Genomic DNA, 19,377 nt, shown 5'->3' on the forward strand with positions numbered 1-19,377 from the left:
AAGGGCTCGCTGCCTCCTGTCCGGCAAGCCACTGCTTCCAGTCAGTTGCTTGTCCTGCAAGAAACTGGATTTCTAGACTCAGTCTCCTTCCTAACTCTCCAAGTGCCCTTGGGGAAGCCACTTAGGCCCTCAAAGCAGCAGTCGCTGTCTCTAAGAGTGACCTTGACTGGTGGCTTGGTCAAATCAGTCAAGCCATCACCACACACCTGAATTCCGACTCCAGGTCACTTTTCAAGTGTCCACAGCACTTTGGCTCCTCATTTTTCTGTGTTTGACCACCCACCCTTCCTTACTGAAGTTAGAGAGCAGGTTTGTTTGGCCTAGGAAAGAAGGGGCAGATAGAGAGGGTGGAGGCTTTTTAAATGTTATCAACATGCGGAAAGCTAGATAAAGCTGGTTGCTGAAGACCCCGCCCCACACGCTGTCAGGAAAAGAAACCTTCACCACAAGGCCAGGGCTCAGATAACACTGATTTCTGTTAGACATGCTCTTTAGAAATGTCCATCTAGAACCACCTTTTCCTGCTGCCCTGAGGGCACAAACAAAGGGCTAATCTCTTTCACCATCTCCCTTCCTGTAGATATCTCTAAAATTCCAGGGAGCTTATTCAGAGGTAGGGGCTGCTGGCAAAACACCCAGCTGACTTGGGAGCGTTTACAAACACTCAGTATTAATAAGTGACAAGTAAGTCACTTTCAGATTGGCAACTTGTAATGTTCAAAGTAACAAGTCTCCAGTTTTTCTTTCCTTATTAAGAGTATTTTAGGGACATCTAAATTCACCAATGTAAACCCTAAGTTCACCCCCAGGCCTTCCCCAAGGGCTCCTTCACCCTCTCAGGACACAGAATCTCCACCTGACCTGTGTTCAAGTCAGAATGTGGGAATTGGCCTCAACGCCCCTCCTCTCGGCCCACCTGGGTCCCCATGCTGCCGGCCCACCAGTCGCAGTGTCCTGCCCTGGGGAGCACGCTTGCTCCCAACGGCCCCTTCTCCTCAGAGCGAGCCTTGGGGTCACGTCTCTCCTCCAAGGTTCCCATCCCTGAGTCAATTCTAGGTCTCCACAGCTCACTAGGCTCTGGCCACCTCTCCAAGGTCACCTCCCACCCACTCCCCCTTAACCTGCCCCCACTGCTCCTCCACGCCCCAAGCACACTCCCACCTCAGGGCCTTTGCACTTCCTGTCTCTTCTGCCTGGCATGCTCTTAACAGACACCTGCTTGTCTCTGTCACACCCAAGTCTGCTCAGATTTCCTCCAAGACCTCTTTTCAGAGAGGCCTTCTCTGACCATCATGCAGAAGATATCCCCGTCACTGCCTCCTTAGTCTAATTCAATTTCCTTCAAAGAATGTACATATTTTTAAATCGGTTTTCGTCCCCCTCCCTCTCCCACATTACAAGCTCAGGGACAGACTGCGCGAACAGCGCCAGGCACAGCCTGGCACCCGGCAGGAACTGGCTGGGCAAACAGCTCCGGAGCCGACGAACCTGCGCGTCGCTCCAGCTGTCGGCGCACTCGCCACCGCCTCAGAGGCCGGCCCGCCCCGCGCCGCCGCGCGGCCCCTCTCCCTTAGCTTTTCTCTTTCGTGTGCTTGTCACAATGTGTAATTACATGTGCTCGCATTTTAAAAAATGAACATCTGCCTTGCCTTCTAAACCAGGGGTCGGCCATTCGCAGGAAAGTTCCTTCCTCACGGTGACAAGACGGCTGCCCACGGCTGCTGTGGGCGGACGGCACATCCCCTCGGCCGCTCCGGGAGGGAGAACACCAGCCGCTCCGACACAGGCCCTCGACTTGTCTCACCGACTGACTGAGCTCACCTGGGTCACGTGGTGAGGGGAACAGGAGGCTCTGATTGGCCGGGCCTGGGTCACGTGCCCACCAGGAACTGGGCGGAGCTCACGGAATGCCAGGCTCTGTTATCTGAGGACGGGCAAACAAGGTGCTGGGACTTGAAAAGTCTCAGTTCTATCCGAAGACTCTTTCCACAAAGGAAAAAGAGGAACTGGTTTACAAAAATTCACCATGACAGCCAGCTTCATTGGTATTTTTTAATGGCACATTAGAATAAATGGGAGAAAATCACAAGCCTCTTAAAATTTCGCTTTTATGCTTTTCCTCCTTGCCGTGTACGTGTTCGTTGTTCTCGTCTCTCAGTAGCTACAGGGTCAGTTACGAGCTGCACATGAAGCTGACGATGAACTTGGTCTCACAAAAAAGACAAAAGAAGGAACAGTCAGTAGTTTGCTAAATTCCGTTTATTGTGCAAACAAGGCTCGGAAATGTACAGACACAATTTGTGGGCTGAGAGATCTCTGCGTAGCTGTCACTGCACAACTACACTCCGCGAAAGCAGCACCGAGGGCAGCTTCTCGGCACGTGAACCTACCCGCGTTTTCAGAGAACACAATGAGAATGGATTACAAATGGCCTACTTCGCTGATGGTCAATTTTTTTCCACTCTAATCTTTAAGAACAAGCGGAGCCTTCACTTGATCTGCCACCTCCTTGCCATTCAGGGCCTCCACGATGGCGAGCGCGAACTCGAAGCTGGTCCCGGGGCCGCGGCTTGTGAGGATCAGGCCGTCCCTTTCCACGCGACTCTCAGAGTAGCTGTAATGACCTGCCAGGTAAAAATGAAAAAAAGTTACATCCTAATGGGCTATGTGAGAACAGTGACTATTACTCAGCAATTCAATTCACTGTTACAGCATATTATTAGTCTCCTATAAATTTTTTTTAAAAATTTAATTTAAAAAAAAAACTGTAGACAGCATTCAGAAACATTTTCTAGGCCCTCCAAGCTCTGCACCTTATGGTGACATTAAAGACTCTGGACACAGCAAAGGGTGAAATGAAACCCACTGAAATGAAGCAAATATGCCTAAGTTAAATGCAGTTGCTAAGGCCTTCAGTAAGTGTTGAGGGAGATGTCAGAGTGAATGCTAGTTATCCACATTTCTATTTCACAACCAATGCCCCAGTAAATTCTGTAAATGCTGGGGGAAGGGAAAGGAGGTGCAGCAACGACAAAGGCAGAAATGGCCTGAGTTCAGAGCCCACAAGTCCGCACCCCGCTCTCTGCTGCCTCAAAAACAAACGCGAACCATCGCAGCACAACACAGTGGAGGCGGGGGGACACGTGCGGAGAGAGAAACCACACTCGCCTCTCAGGGACTGCTTCCTTCTGCGTCCCCCCAGTTGGCTATTTCTTGGCAAATATGATACCAAAGCTGGGATTCCTCCCCACACAGGCTTCCTACGCTCTCCCCCCACACCAGGCAGTCATCTCCGCCCCCTCTGCACACAGAGCTGCACCTGACCCGGCCCCCGCCTCCCTCCCCACACCTGTCCCCATCACTCTCCCACCTGGAGCTCACCTTGCTGAACACAACAAGTTCCTTCCTGCCCCTAGAGGAGCTGCAAAGGCTGCTCCCTCTGCCCAGAAAGCTCTTCCCGGCTCCTCAGCCCTTGGGCTTCAGCATCAACATCCACCCCCCAGGGTATCCGTGACCCCCCTCTCTAAATCAGGTCCCTCTGTCTACTCTATCACAGCACCCTATTTATTTCCTTCCCAACACTGACACAGTCTGTAAACAATTTGTTTTCTTGTTTGTTGTCTACTCTTTAAAAGGGCTGGGCCTTCACTTTTCCCCATCTGGACTACCACATTGATGGCACAAGGGAGGTGCCCCTTAAGTGTGAGGTCAATGAATGAATGCCCGTTCTTTGACCCCATCTCCCCTCTCCGCACCTGTCCACTGCGCAGAGATCTCTGCATTGTGACAGCTGTCCCTCCCTGTTCTGCACCCCACCAATCCATGCTCAGCACCCCAAAAGGTACCTTCCCAGAGTGCAAGGCAGAGCACATCCAGGTCACCCCCCCCCCCAACCCAAGGAAAGCGCTCACCAACTTTTCTCTAGCATCTAAAAGTGATTTTGAAGTCCATTCACAGCGCTCAAGGCCCTCTGGGGTCTGGCCTGCAAACCGAGACTGGACTAGAACTAGAAGGGAAAGGAGAGGAACCTGCTGTCCAGGTAGGAGGTAGTGGTGGCCTGGACTAGGCAGGTGACAGTGGTGATCAAAAGGAAATAACATTTTGACATGGATCTTAGTGACAAAAAGTGCCCAGAACTTAGTGAAGGACTGGACATGGAGAGGCTTCAAGGATGACTCCCAGCTGTCTGTCCTGGGTGACTGGGGGACACAGAGGACAAACAGATTTAAGGGAGGGGTTAAAGAAGACCAGGTTCCTCTGTGAAACCTTGCTATGTCCTGACGCACCCAGCTCTGACCACCTGCCCCACCCGACCCAGCGCAGACCCCCATATCTGAGAATGCCGCCAGCGCACGGCTTCATCTTGCTCTGTTTTCTGTTCCCAGCACCTGGCACTAGGCAGTAGCTCAGGAAACAAAGCTTGCTCAACACACACACACACACACACACAGAAACATTCATCTAATGACCTCCCCTGAGGCAGAAGAATAAGCTTAAAAACCACATATGAATGTTCATTTCTTTTCAAGTGGACTGATTAACAGTATCTATAGTACCTTGTCTTCCTATCTCATTAAAAATCAAGTCAGCCACTGAAATAACTGAGCACATAAAAAATTTCATATTTACACTACTGTAGAGAGAAAAGAGGTTCCTTTAGTTTGAGGGGAAAAGGTTTTCATAATCTAGGCTCATTTACTGATGGCTAAACCAGGCCAAGGCCATTTTAAATGCTAAATCAGAAAACCGGCTGGGCTGGGTCTTCCAGGGCTGCTGTGAGATGCACTGCCGAGGCCTGTGGTCAATGGTTCACTTAACAATGCCTTCATGGCTACAATATTACAAGTAGGGCTTAAATTAGGTAAATACCCTTAAAGGTTCTATGGTTCTTTTCAAAATTTCAACCAGGGAAAGCAAAAGGATTACACTTATCAACTGCCTCCACCTAGTGGCGATGGCACAGAAAGATGACATAACTCTGCCCCGTCAGTGCTGGGAGGGCGGATGTTTGGGAACCGGGGGTGAATGGACACATCTTATGCCTCAAGTTCAAACCAGCATAAGATGTTGATTTTTTTTTTTTTTTTAATTTTAAGCCAAGACCCCAAAACCATGGAGTCTCTTCAGAGAGACGCACCAGGGCAGGCTTAGGGCACAGGGGTCAGCAACTAAAGGCCAGATCCAGGCCGCTGCCTGTTTCATCAAATGTAGTTTCACGGACACAAAGCCACACCTGTTTGTTCATGAACTGTCTGTAGCTTCTCTGGAGTGACTACAGTCGAGCCAGAGACCTGCAGAACTGGGAAGCAGGAAATGTTTGCCACCCAGCCCTCTGAGGAACAGCCAGCGGATTCCTGAGCACAGCAGTTCCGGGTTCAAATCCCAAGCCTGCCATTTAGCACCTGTCTGACTGCTAGGAGCCTCACTTTTCTCTTCTGTAAAATGGGAATGATACTAATCTAACAAACAGTACTAAACAATGGCGCTATTACCACAGAGGGTAGCGGGGTGAGGGCAGCCTTTTCACCACGGTCCTGAAGCAGGTGCCACTGTTATCCTCATTTGACAGATGAGGAAACTGAGGCTCAGAGAGATTAAGGAGCCTGCCCACAGTGAGTGGGAGAGCTGGGAGCCACCCCCACGATGTCTGGCTCCAGAGACCCTGCTCTTCACAGCTCGGCTATGTGATCAGGTATTCGAATGCTTACCATAACAACGGACAAACGAGAATGGAAGTAAGACATTATTATTTATTTTAAAATCTGCACAATTGAAAGATTTTGCCCTTCAGATTCAATTGCCTATTTGAGAAAAAACTTTCATACTGATTTATTAAGTTCATGTAGAGACAAAGCAGAAGGGCCTCACCCAGAGTAGATTACCCAGTGATGATCACAGCTCCACCTCTCGGAATGTTCTGAAGGGGTAGAAATTTCAAATGTTTTTTCTTACAATAGGACTTAGTGCCTAAATTCAACGCCTGGTAGCTTAAATGAGTGTGGGAGCCTTTTTCCAGCAGAGTTGGGGAGGGGCAGAAAGCAGAATTGGATGCAAGGCAGAGGGCTGGCCTGAGCTCCGGCCTGCCTCTGGGCAGGTCGCCTCACCTCTCTAAGCCTCAGTCTCACCTGTGAGCCAGGAGCAGGAGATGAGGACACCTGCCTTGCTGGACACTGGGGACCAGTGTAATGTAGGTGAATGTGCTTCTAAACTCCGAGTTTGTGAGAATTAACAATCTAATTTTTTCTATTCCCAATCAACCTCAAACAGCATCTTGCTCTGTAACCAGGGTAGAGTGCAGTGGTGAAATCACAGCTCACGGCAGCCTTGAACACCTCAGCCCAAGGGATCCTCCTGCCTCAGCCTCTCGAGTAGCTGGGACTATAGGCACATGTCACTATGCCCAGCTAATTCTTAAAATTTTTGTAGAGACAAGGGTCTCACTATGTTGCCCAAGCTCATCTCAAACTTCTGGCCTCAAGCAATCCTCCCACATTAGCCTCCCGAAGTGCTAGATTATAGGCAGGAGCCACCCTGCCCTGCCAACTTCAATGTTTTTGAGGCATTAAAAGATAAAGAGGCCGGGCGCAGTGGCTCACGCCGGTAATCCTAGCACTCTGGGAGGCTGAGGCAGGCAGATCATTGGAGCTCAGGAGTTCGAGACCAGCCTGAGCAAGAGCGAGACCCTGTCTCTACTAAAAATAGAAAGAAATTATATGGACAGCTAAAAATATATATAGAAAAAATTAGCCAGGCATGGTGGCGCATGCCTGTAGTCCCAGCCACTCGGGAGGCTGAGGCAGAAGCATCACTTGAGCCCAGGAGTTTGAGGTTGCTGTGAGCTAGGCTGATGCCACGGCACTCACTCTAGCCTGGGCAACAGAGTGAGACTCTGTCTCAACAAAAAAAAAAAAAGATAAAGAAAGCCTGATTCTGTTCTTTCCATTTCTTTCTAACCCTCTAAAGTCTCTCCATAGTTCAAAATAAATTCCTGTATTTCAAAAGCCCAGAAGCCTTTTAAAAAATGTATCAATTTTCACAGAGATAGTTTTAATGACAATTTACTATCTTTCTAGCAACTAAAATAAAATTATAGATTTTCAAGAGAAGTACTACTTTGGATCAAATTTAAGTATATGCAGAACGTACAACACCAAGAGAGAACCCTGACGTAAACTATGGGCTTTCGTGATGATGATGTGTCAGTGTAGATTCAATGACTGTAACAATTGCACCCTCTGGTACGACATGTTGACTGACAGTGGGTGAGGCTGTGCATGGGGGCAAGGGGGTAGATGGGAATTCTCTGTACTTTCAGCTAAATTTTGCTATGAAGCTAAAATTGCTACAAAAAATAAAGTTTATTAATTAAAAAAAGAATATGCAATATAATGAAAAAGCTATCACTTTATTTTAAAAAGAGAGCTCCAGATATGTTCACAGTGTCATTTGTGGATGATCATTTTATGGCATGGCTTTTAAGGGCAAAAAGCGGAAAACCACCTACGTGTTTGCCCCAAGGAGAACAGTTAAATACGACATGTCCAAACACTGCGCTAGCACACAGCACTTAACAAGAATGAAGCAAATCTAAACCTGTATGTGCTGTAAGAAGATAACATAAGATATAATGTTAAGTTAAAAAAGCAAGCTGAAGAACAAGATTTAGTGATCTCATTTGATTAAACGAAAAAGGACAATGAGTATGCACAGAGAAAATTCTAGAGCTACACGTGAAATTTTAACAGAAGCTACCTCTGAGCAGTGGCAGGGGCTGGGGAAGATAGAGAAAGGAGGAGAATTTCATTTTACTTCACCCCCTTGTCTCTACTATTTGCAATTTTTTACCAGGAACAGAAATTGCTTTTATAAAGACAGTAAAAATTACATGTCTAGCTGGTATTTATAACAGAAGCATGTCATCAAGGAAACAGGCTGCCACTGGGGTGTTCTCTGAGTAAAGAAAGTAATGTTCACTTTACTTTGGACTGCGGGTAAAAGGGCACTTTCTGAAATTGCTGTCGAGGTTTACAATTTACCCGCAGGCAGCTGGCAATATATTTAGTAAAAATACCAGTTAAACCAGCATTTCATAATCACTTTCATCTGTGACAATGGAATCCGGCAGGCCTTTGGTGCAGACCACACGGCCCCCATCATAGCACACAGAGTGGCTGGCACGCACCACCTCTCTAGCCCGTGGTGAGAGCCACCTCTCAGCAAAAACACCTTCAGAGCGAGCAAGGCCCCACCACACCGTGGGCCCCGGAGACTCCCTACGTACTGGATTGCAACTCATTGGGAAACAATGCCAAAAGACGGGTTTTCCTGAGACAGCCTTTTCGTACATTAAAATACAAGCATATACTTACTTCCATTCATCATTTTGTCTTTAGCAAGTGGGTGTGTTGTAACTTTACTTCCAAAACCTATTTCATGAGCCAACAGAGCAGTAGGACCTAAAAATAAGATCAATAAAAAGATCTAAGTACAGATATAGAAAAATCCATGTTTTAAAAGGTGCAATAGCAAAAGTATTCTTCAAAATCAAGAGGCTCTTAACCTAAAGTATAGTTATGATTCTGAAATTAAACACTCCTTAGTATGAGACATGAAGTATGTTTATAACAAACCATTTGCTTAAAATACTTCAATAACCATTTAATCAAAAAGATTTACCTTGATACCAGTAGAGCACACCAGATGAAAAAGTATGCTCACTTCCCTCCAGCCCCCCTGCCCAAGAACAGGGACTGAATGTACCAGGAGTCCAAAGGAGGGGGAGACCACCTTGGGGTGGGACTAACTTCTTACTTCACTCTTAGCAAAAGGATTTAGTTACATATTAAAGGCAAGCGGTACTCTCCGAACTTCTGGACATTATTGCTATTTTGTAATTTTATTTTTCTACTTGAAAATGAAAAATGGAAAATTAACACTCATTCATCCATCTATCCATCCAAATATACCAGATGGTAGGGTGATTAATATGAATAGCAAATTGTTCCCTCCCTGAAGGAGATACCCATGAAATGCCTAAGGGGCTGAGACATAAAGGCACCAGCATCACTTTATTAAATCTACTTAAGCAAAGAAGCATGCACAAATGTCAGTTTGTGACACTATGCCTTGCCTCTTAATGTGAAGCCTTTGAAAATATTACAGGTACTAACTTGAGATTTTTATCCAAATGTATTCACTGAAAATGGTCAACTTCAGTGATGATCACAGGCATATTTTGTATATAACGGTCCTCAAATAAAGATTAAAACCAAAAAGGTTTTATATCTTTAACTATTACCCTCTCTTAAAACTTTTAAGTATTTATTCTACCTTTTTTCTCTAAGCCACACAATAAAAAATTCTTTCTAAGGTCTCATGTCATACCTAGAAAAACGTGTTAGAACAGCATCTTGACCTTCTAAACACTTAGGGTGCTGTGGGTGGCTAAGACCCTACGGTACAGTCTGTATACATTTAGCTTCAGCAAACCTTAGTCTTACTGACCTTTCATTTTTCAACAGGAATCCCAGAAAAAGTAGTTATATAACATACCCTCAGACCATAGCTGTTACAAACAGTACGAACACACAAATACCTAATTACATAAGCTTTCTGCCTAATATCAGGTGTCAGTTTCAGCCCATGTCCTGATTTACAGCTCTTAAATCAAGCCTCAAATAATGTCTCTCTTCCTGTTACTTTTATTCTACATACAAGGCAACAGCTATGTCTGGTAGCAAACTGTAAAAGTCTGTAAAAATTGAATAACTGTCACTTGATTTTTATTTGAATGATTTCATGAATTACCTTTCTTTCTTATTTGTTAAGATTTTAAGAAATAAGAAATTCCTATATTTTAAAGTAAACTTCAGTAGATGATCGTACAGCGAGGAGAGTGATGCAGTGAGTTAGAATTTTTAGGCTGCTCCCTTCAAGGTGATAAAATTGCTGCCTACAATAATGTTAATAAATTTATGTTACAGTTGGATGTAGGAAATTTACTGATAGCTTACTCATCACGGTAAGCTCTTAATTACTGCTTTCTGGGACTTAAGAATCCTATTTGGAAGATTACACAGACATTCAGTACTCCCATTACTTGAAATTCTGATGCAGGAGAATGCTGCCAAGTCTGCACTACTGTGGAACTCTGAGGGTGAAGTTGACCAAATCCCCTTCTGCAGTCAAAGAGACCAAAGCCAACAGTGCCACCCTGTGGTAACTTATAAAAGACTTACACCTTGGGCAACATCCGCCCCCCAACTCCTCCAGGTGTCCAAGGGCTCCTTCCCGGGGCCCTCATGTCCAGACCTCAGGCCCACCTTCTTCACCTCCAAGCTTCCCCCCCGCCCCCACCCTGAGTAAATCTCATTTAATTTTCTTCTCAAGATAGTCTCCCTTCCAATTTCTGTCTTGCCCATTTACTCAATATTAAAGGCTAAGCTAATACTCTTTCAGTTCAAAAAACAGTTTCCAATTCCTAACTGCAACACTTTAGAAGAATAAACTGATTTTTTCGTTTGCTGATTTAAAAAATCTGAATCTCTTCCATCATTCCTCTGTTCCAGTCCCATTACACACTTGAGTTACTGCCTTTACCCAGCTCATTATCACACTTTTTCCTATTTTTGTGTAGTGCCTCAAACAGTGGTGCAGGATATTCAACAGTATAAACTCCTAGAGTGTTGTTTATTTTTTAATGTCAATTTAAATTATTATAAGGTCCACATGCTTCTGAGCATGGCATTCAAGCCTGCCTGACCACAAAATAGCGAACCAGATGTGGCTGATCATTTTGCTACCTTCGTGGAACAGAAGGACGCACTGGCATGCAGTTTTACCTTCAGCAGAGTCGTAAGAGAACAGACCCAGGCCAAACCCTTACTTTCTTCCTTTGGTCAAAGCATCTAAGAATGAGTCTACTTTCACAGAAGCAGACTAGTCAAAGAAAACCAAACTAATAGGATCTCTGACCTTCTCCCAAAGAGGAGTGCAGCTCCCTGGGCTGCAGAGACTACAGTACCCTTGGGCAAGGGATAACTCCTGATTCTTGTGACCCCAAGGACAGGGCCAGGGTGGTCACTTCCGTGGTCCTCCCAGTCCCTAATGCTGCAGTTCTCAAACATTTAGGTCTTAAGATCTCTTTAGCTTTTATGTGGGTCACTTCTATCAATATCTGGCATGTTATAAATTAAAACTGGGAATTTTTTTTTAATAAATTCACCCTGACTGATAAACTGGGAAATTTTTAAAACACAAGAATGGCATCATCATACTCTGATGTCACTCTTGCAAGAATGAGAAAAAAAAAAGCAAATAATATCTTAGTAGTATCTGCTTTGACCTGACGAACCCACTGAAGGACCAGACGAACCCACCGAAAGAACTTTGAGAAACGCTGACTGCTCTGATGCAAAGTTCCTAGGATCCCTGGCCCGTAACTTTTTAAAAAAAGTCTATTGTGTTGAACAAAACAACACGTAATTTATAAAATCATCCATTCATTCATTCACTCTTCATTCATTCACTATTAAATGTCTGAATATTTAATAAACATTTAATAAAGACCTGTAACAAGGAAAGCATGGGCAAAAATCACACTACGGAAAAATGCAAGATGGCAGAATATCATCTGATATTAAAGCAACAAGAATGGATTTTAAAATGGTATCAGAAAAAAAAAATTCTTAAGTTACAAAGATGTGGGAACATCTATGAAGAACAAATGACCTTATTCTAAATTATATGGCAGATAATGTGGTGCCCAAGATCGTTCAACACAGAATCAGAAAACGCCCAGGAAGCAGGCGGAAAGCACCGTGAGGCTTCTGAATGTGCAGGGCAGGCACAGGGCAGAGCTGTTATGTTTGTGTCTGACAGATTCTGCTGACTCTGTGCTGGCAAAAAGACTTTCTGGCACAGAGATTTGCTGTAACAAGCTGTTTACTGAATTCCAGAGGCCCTTATTTTGCTCTGAGGTCAACCAAACACAGAAAACACTAAGTTTCACCGAATGTAGATCAAAGGCACTGAAGCAGAAGAGGGAACAATTGCACTCATTTCTGAAATGAACCGACTTCATGCCACCCAAGCTAAATACATCAACACAGATGCCCTTCACGCTTTATGAAGGGGAAGAACTATTTGGAGTAAAACCTTGTAACGAAAGGCTACTCACTCCACCAACCAACGACACACTTAACACAGGCTGCTGCTGCACGTTACCTGCGCAGATGGCGGCTATGAGCCCCTTCCTTTTTTCCTGTTCCTTCAGTATCTCTTTCACAGCAGCAGACTAGTCAAAAAAAAAAACCAAAATATATCAAATTACCATTAAGCCACAAACCAATCTCTCACCAGGAAACTTTAGTAGAATCTGATTTTAGCTTAAACCACAAAAGCTCTTCGATCTATTTTCCAACAACATTTCTAATCATTAATATAAAAATTAGCACATTCATAATGTGTCTGTATTCTTAAACCCAAGCAAGGCATTTATTATGAGAAAGGCATTCCTCCACATTTAAAGATAAGGGGAAAAAAGCAGTTTCCTGTGGGCACATTTGACCCTTGCCATTTTATACTCCAGGGAACAAGAAACAGAAGGGAGGAAAGGTAGTGTTTGCAGAGAGAGGAACAGACCCTAACAGGACATAATCCCTGACACCCAATTCACCAGCTTTCTGAGTATTTCTACCTGCCCTGCCCCACCCACTGGCCTCCCCCACCTGTTTCTCAGGGGCTGACTCCTGGCTCACAACTTAAAATGAAGCAGCAGAGGCCCCGCTGATGACATGTTATTCCTGCTGGTTACTCTCAGCCCCAGCCTCCCTTAGCCCTGACTGCGGCGTGGATAGCCAGTCCCTTTCTCCTTCAATGCCTGGCCCTTCCCAAAGCACAAAATCAGATCATCCTGCTGCTGCAGGGGGAAAGAAATAAGTAGTCTTCCTTTGGACTGTACTCACTGAATCTGTTCATAAATAATTGTTCTACCAATTCAGCTTACTTTCACAGCAAATGTTACTAAAAATATTGTTTTGAGTCAAGGCTAGTACAGCATTTTGTTAATTTTAGTTGTTTCTATTGTATTCATAGCCTCCTCCCTGAAATATCTGAAAAATAGCAAAACCAACAGAACATGAGCAGATGCTAAAATACTTTCTTTAGAGTCCCCCCACCCCCAGCTTTACTGGGGTATAACTGAGAACAGTCTTTACCTCAGATAAATTCTGTGCACCCAGATTCCCTCCTGGCAGGACCACCACATCATACGGTCCCTGTAACAGTTTAAAAAAAAAAAAAAGTAAAAACATTTCATTTCAAATGTACATTAAAGTGAGAGTCCAATAACACTTTCCTATTTTAAATGTGGGACACAAGCAAAATACAAGAAATTATCTAAATATTTGCCAAGAGTAGAACACTTAAGTAAGTTAAGGTGTATCCATATGACGGAATTTTGTTGCAACAAGCAAAAAATGCAGAAAATCAGTATATAGTAACACGAAAGGGTGTCCATGTTGTAGAACAGCAGGTGTAATATACTTACTGCTGTAAACAAACAAAAAAGTATAATGAAGATAGATGAATGTATGCATGTGTATAAACACCGCATACACACCCCACGTGTTGGTGTATACAGGTGTGCAGAGACAAAGGAGACGCTCCAGCTGCTAATGGGAGTAGTGTGGGCTGGGGTGGGGGTGGAGAGGGAGAATGAGAAAGGGACATTTAACATTTTGGCTTTATATATATATTGTATGAATCATTCTTCAATAAGAATGTACATAGCAATTTAAAAAATTAAAAGTTTCGAGTAAAAGGTGTAGAAAAAAATATTTTTAACTTGATGAAATATCCCAAACACCAAAACATTTTAGAAATATAATTAATTTCAAACTTGCTGAAATTACAAAATGGAAATTGGTTTCTTTTTTTGAGACAATGTATTGCTCTGTCGCCTAGGCTACAGTGCAGTGGCCTCATCATATCTCACTGCAACATCAAACTCCTGGGCTCAAGCAATCCTTTTGTCTCAGCCTCCCAAGTAGCTGGGACTACAGGCATGTACCACCATGCCTACTTTTTTTATTTTTTGTAAAGACAGGGTCTTGTTTTGTTGCTCATGCTCGTCTCAAACTCTTGGCCTCAAGTGATCCTCCAGCCTTGGCCTCCCAAAGTGCTAGGATTACAGGCATGAGCCACTGTGCCCAGCCTAGAATTACTTTTTAAGACCATAAACATCCTGTTATTTTAAAACCAACCAAAACTCAAAACTAAAAAGAAAATGTGTAAAATACAGACTTTCTTTCACTCCTTTTAGAATCTGAACCAAACAATACATACACACAAAAGGTAACCACTTCCCCAAAAAACTACAAATAGAACTATCACATAATTCAGGAATTCTGCTACTGGGCATTTATTCAAAGGAAAGGATATCAGTATACTGCAGAGACTTCTGCACCCCCACCATTTATTGCAGTACTATTCACAACAGTCAAGATTTCAAATCAACCTAGGTGTCCAACAACAGATGAATGGATAAAGAAAATGTGGTATATAAACACAACGGAATACTATTCAGCCATAAAAAATAAAATCCTATCATTTGCAACAGGGACAGAACTGGAGGATAATATGTTAAACATGAAATAAGGGAGACACAGAAATATAAATATTGTATGTTCTCACTCATATGTGGAAGCTAAAGAAAGAACTAAAAAGTAGGACAGAGGATACTAGAAGCTGGAAGGAGTAGAAGGAAGGGTGGGATAGGGAGAGATTTGTTAAAGGATACAAAATAACATTTGGAAAGCAGGAATAAGTTCTAATGTTAGATACCACTGTAGGATGACTATAGTTAACAATATTTCGCAGTTTCAAACAGTTAGAAGGAGAAAATTGAATGTTTCTAATACAAAGAAATGATAAATGTTTGAGATGGTAGATATGCTAATTACCCTGATCTAATCACTATACATTGTATGTATCAAAACATCATTATGTACCCCATGAATAAATATTATGTTAATTAAAAATAAATAAAATGAACAGGTAACCACTGTTCTAAAATAGCCAGATAGCACAGGACAAAAAAAAAAAAAAAAACCCTGAGAAAAACCAATATTCATTTCTACTTCTCACTTGTAACACACTATTTAAGGCCAGGTGTGGCTCACACCTGTAATCCCAGCACTCTGCGAGGCCAAGGTGAAGGATCACTTGAGCTCAGGAGTTCGAGACCAGCCTGAGCAAGAGCGAGACCTCGTCTCTACTAAAAACAGAAATATCAGCCAGGTGTCATGGCACGAGCCTGTAGTCCCAGCTACTGGAGAGGCTGAGGCAAAAGGATTGCTTGAGCCCAGGAGTTTGAGCCTGCTGTGAGCTACAATGATGCCACTGCACTCTACCAGGGTGACAGGGTGAGGCTCTGTCTCAAAAAATAAAATAAAAACAAAACAAAAACAATTTATAAAGTTTCAACATCTTACATGTAAATATCAAAATTCAAACTCTCCACAATCTAGCAATGAAATATCTGAATTTATTATAAAAGAATAAACTTTCTTCTATGCCCTGAAGACAGCTTGGTGTGGGGAACCATACTCCAGATGTGTCAGCAGGGCACAGCTAGCTGTTCACAGGCCTCCTTTCCTGTTGTGACTTTGCTCCCAGAGGGTACAGCCCACGCTCCCGCCAAGATGACCGTTACCCAATCCCGTGAAAGGGTGTGCAAAAGGGTCTGTGGGCGGGCATGTTTCTGAGAACACAAATCCTGACAGATTCCCAAAAGTATTCCTTGTCCTTAAAGGTAAGAATCATCATTGCAAAGATACTGAAAAAGTGATACAAAAAAAAAAAAAAAGAGAGAGAGAGAGAGGGAGAGAAAAATAACACAAAAAAGAAAAAAGTGATACAATTTAAGTAGGATTCTTACTCCTCCCTTAATCCAACCACTAATCAAGTGTGGGTTGTTCCACATAAAACAAATCACACATCTGTGTCACTGTAAAGAGAAAAGCAAAGAGTGGCTTTAGAAAAAGAGGTGGGAGATGTGGCAATTGATTCTCTCCTATCAGGTGAAAGTGTGTAACAGGAGGCAAGGATGCCTGTGTAAGCCGGGACACTGATGAGAGAACAACACGCCCATCCAGTCACCCACCCCCACCCATTCATCCTTCCATCCATCACGCACCCATCCACCCGCCCACTTACTGAGCCTGCGGTATCAAGCAATAGCCAAGTTCTATGGATACAGAGCAGAAAGGCCAAGTCCTCTTCTTCCCAGTTTAGTTCAGGGGGGAAACAGCTAAGCAAAAAGATTTTCTTAAAATAGGTCTGTACCAACAATAGCCTTAGATATAGTCAAAAGGCATTTCAAGAAACTAATTAGAGAAGCCGTATGAAGGAGTAATTCCATGTATGAGGAACAAACCTGTTTTTTTGCATCTTCAAGACTGGCATCAGGACAAATGACAACATCACGGCTACACTGTACTGGGTCTTTTCCAGCCAGACCCGCAATGGTGACCTTAATCTAAGACAAAGACATCATCATGATATTTAAGAACACTGAAACATACATTTAGGGTAACATTTTCACAGCTGCCCTGTGTTTTAAAGTAACGTGTCCGAAAATACTGCAACAAAACCATGCTAAATTTAAGCTAATACATTGGCTAAATATATTTAGTAACTAGGTCTGACCCAATTTATAGCTGCCGTCCTGGCACCCTGTGTGGTTAGAACGCCCTTTCTCCCACAAGTGTTTTGGTTTGGGTGATAAGTTATATGATCATTCTGTTAATAACCCATCTCACAGGGTTATTGTGCCCATTTAAACCTCATGGTATTTCTGTAAAGTCAAAATGCAAGTTAAAACAACAAAACACTACTTTATCTTGCAAAAATTTTAGAAGTTAACAATACCAAGTGCTGGTGCTGGAAAAATAGGAATTTTCCTATGCTGCTGGTGGGACTACAAATTGGTACACTGAAGAACAACTTGGCAAAACCTAGTATGGGCTGTCCCTTGGCCTAGCAATTCCACTTTTAGGTATTAAAATATAGCTTGGAAAAACCTCCACACATTTGCATGAGGAAACCTATACAAGTATATTTATTACAATATTGTAATGCTATAATTAGAAGGATAAATTGTGGCATATTGATACTATGCAATACTGAGCAGCAATTTTAAATGAATTAACTGCATTGACATGTATCTCCATTTTTGAGAACCAGAAGAATATAGGGTTAACAGACTCTGGGGCCAGACTGCCTGGGTCTGAGTTCTGGCTTTTGTACTTACTCAATTTGCAATGTGTGTACATTATTTAGTGTTTCTGTGCCTCAATATCTAACTTATGGGGTTGTCATAGTGCTTAGATTGACGCCTGGCACAGAGTAAGTGCTAAGTGTAATGCACAATCATGCAGAATGAGAACCACGATCTAATGCTACTTTAAAGACATGCGTGGGATGGATATGCATCAATGTAAGGATGGCAGTTATCTCTAGGGAAGGAGGAACTGGCATAGGATTGTGGAAATTTACAAAGGGGTCTTCGAGTATATTTCTTTAAAACATTTGCTCTTTAAGAAATGAGTCTGAAAGAAATATTGCAAGATGTTAACAAGTATTAAATGTGGGCCGTGGGTAAACAGGTGCTTATTATTATATAATCTGTAAACTTTTGTGTATGCTTGAAGTATTTCAAACAATACCATTTTATTAAAACTTTAAAAAAAATCCAAAAATTTTAAAAAATGGGGAAGGCAAAAAGCAATGGAAAACTTACCCCAGCTCGTCTCATGACGTCTACAGGGATGACTGTCTCCATTTCCTCTGCTCCTTTAGCCAGGATGACCAGGGCTCTTTTGGAAGCCATTTTTATGTTATGTTTCTTAAAGACTTAAAAAAAAGGGGTGGGGGGTTTAAAAAAACTTTCACCACAACCCTGGAATACTCAAAATTTTTAAGTTTAGGAACATTTTCAAACAGAGTAACTAAGTACCTCTGAGGGAAAGGCTCTGATAGGCAAACACAACTGATACTGAAGAAAAGCAATTTAGATTAACATTGGTTTACACAGTAGTTTCAATTACTCTACTTCTGAGATGAAAACACAGGTTGCTCACAGCTTCTACCATGTTTTCTCAAATCCAATTTCTAATAATATATCACAAGTGAGGTTTTCTAAATCACAAGTGTGTGGGTCTTGCATTTCACACAATGGGAGATGATACAGTATTTTTTGAAGTACCATTTCAGAGAAACGAAAAAACTCAATTTCATGGGCACTAATTTAAAGTTTTTGGCAATTAGCCTGTTAAGAGTTTTGGAGGGGATTTTTCTTTCTTTTAGTTCCAATAACTGTACTAAAGGCTGGGCGGGGTGGGGGAGAGTTGTTAAATGTCTGAAAACTTTTTTTTTATGATCGGGAAAGATGGAAATCCCCACTGAAGTCAACTCAACTAGATTCTATCGGCCCACAAAGTTCTCTCATTGTACACAGCAGCGGCTAAACGAGGTTCTGGGGCTTTTTTAGCCTATTTTTCTAGAGAGTTCGCCGTCCGTGCAGAACAGACTTTATAATAAAGTGATCTCAACACGGACAAGGTTGACTAGTTCCAAGCAGGTGAAAAGTTATGCAAAACACTCGGGACGCTTTAGCGTTGCTACTAGGCTGGCGGCCGCAAATCACAGTATCTGCTTATGCTACAACGTCGCGTGTTTCTCAAACGCCCGGAGCCCGGACCCCACTGGGCCTCTCGAAGCGAGCGCCGCCTCCGGCCCAGGCCCCGCACCCGGGATGGGCCCAGCGCGCCCAGCCGCCCGCAGCGCCGCACTCCTCTGACCTGTACCCCCGTCTCCTCCTGCGGACGCAGCGCCTCGGCCGGCCGGGAACCACTCGCCCCGACCTGCGCAGAAGCGGGACGCACGCACGCACGCACGCACGCGCGCCGCCAACCCCTCAGCCGCGCACTGCGCAGACTCGCGTTGCGCCGCGGCCCGCGGCGTCACGTCCGGCCGAGCCCACCCCGATCCCGGCTGGCAGGGGGGCCTGTCTTTCAGCGGCAGCACCGCAGCCCCGGGTTCACGTGTCCGCACGGAACTCCACCTCGCGATGGCACAGTCCGACCTGCCCCGGGAGCCCGCTGCGTTTAACCCTCTCTCTGCCACGGCCCAGTGGCGCGAAGCGGGTCTCTGGAGCGGCCGTGGCTGGTCTGAGCTGTGCGTGTTTATAAACTGGAGCCTGCCTTCACGTGTCTTGCGAACACTCCTGTCTCCCTTTCCCTTCTTCCTCTTGTCCCGAACGCCTTCCCGTTTCGCCTCCCATCTGTGGGGATCCTTTTCCAGGTCCCGGCGATT

At 43.9% G+C, this 19,377-nt stretch overlaps 1 protein-coding gene across 1 annotated transcript; it reads right to left on the reverse strand.

The window, feature by feature from the left end:
• Positions 1-2,241: 2,241 nt before the first annotated feature.
• On the reverse strand, positions 2,242-18,997 carry PARK7 (Parkinsonism associated deglycase). Its single transcript, XM_045546235.1, has 7 exons — positions 18,864-18,997; positions 17,804-17,916; positions 16,439-16,540; positions 13,218-13,277; positions 12,226-12,295; positions 8,370-8,456; positions 2,242-2,624 (listed from the first exon to the last, which is right to left on the reverse strand). The coding sequence occupies exons 2-7, from the start codon at positions 17,891-17,893 to the stop codon at positions 2,464-2,466; spliced, it is 570 nt and encodes a 189-aa protein (XP_045402191.1). The 5' UTR covers positions 17,894-17,916; positions 18,864-18,997; the 3' UTR covers positions 2,242-2,463.
• Between the last annotated feature and the right edge of the window lie 380 nt (positions 18,998-19,377).

The sequence above is a fragment of the Lemur catta genome, chromosome 3 (genome assembly GCF_020740605.2).
Source record: "Lemur catta isolate mLemCat1 chromosome 3, mLemCat1.pri, whole genome shotgun sequence".
In the NCBI taxonomy this organism is placed as follows: domain Eukaryota; kingdom Metazoa; phylum Chordata; class Mammalia; order Primates; family Lemuridae; genus Lemur; species Lemur catta.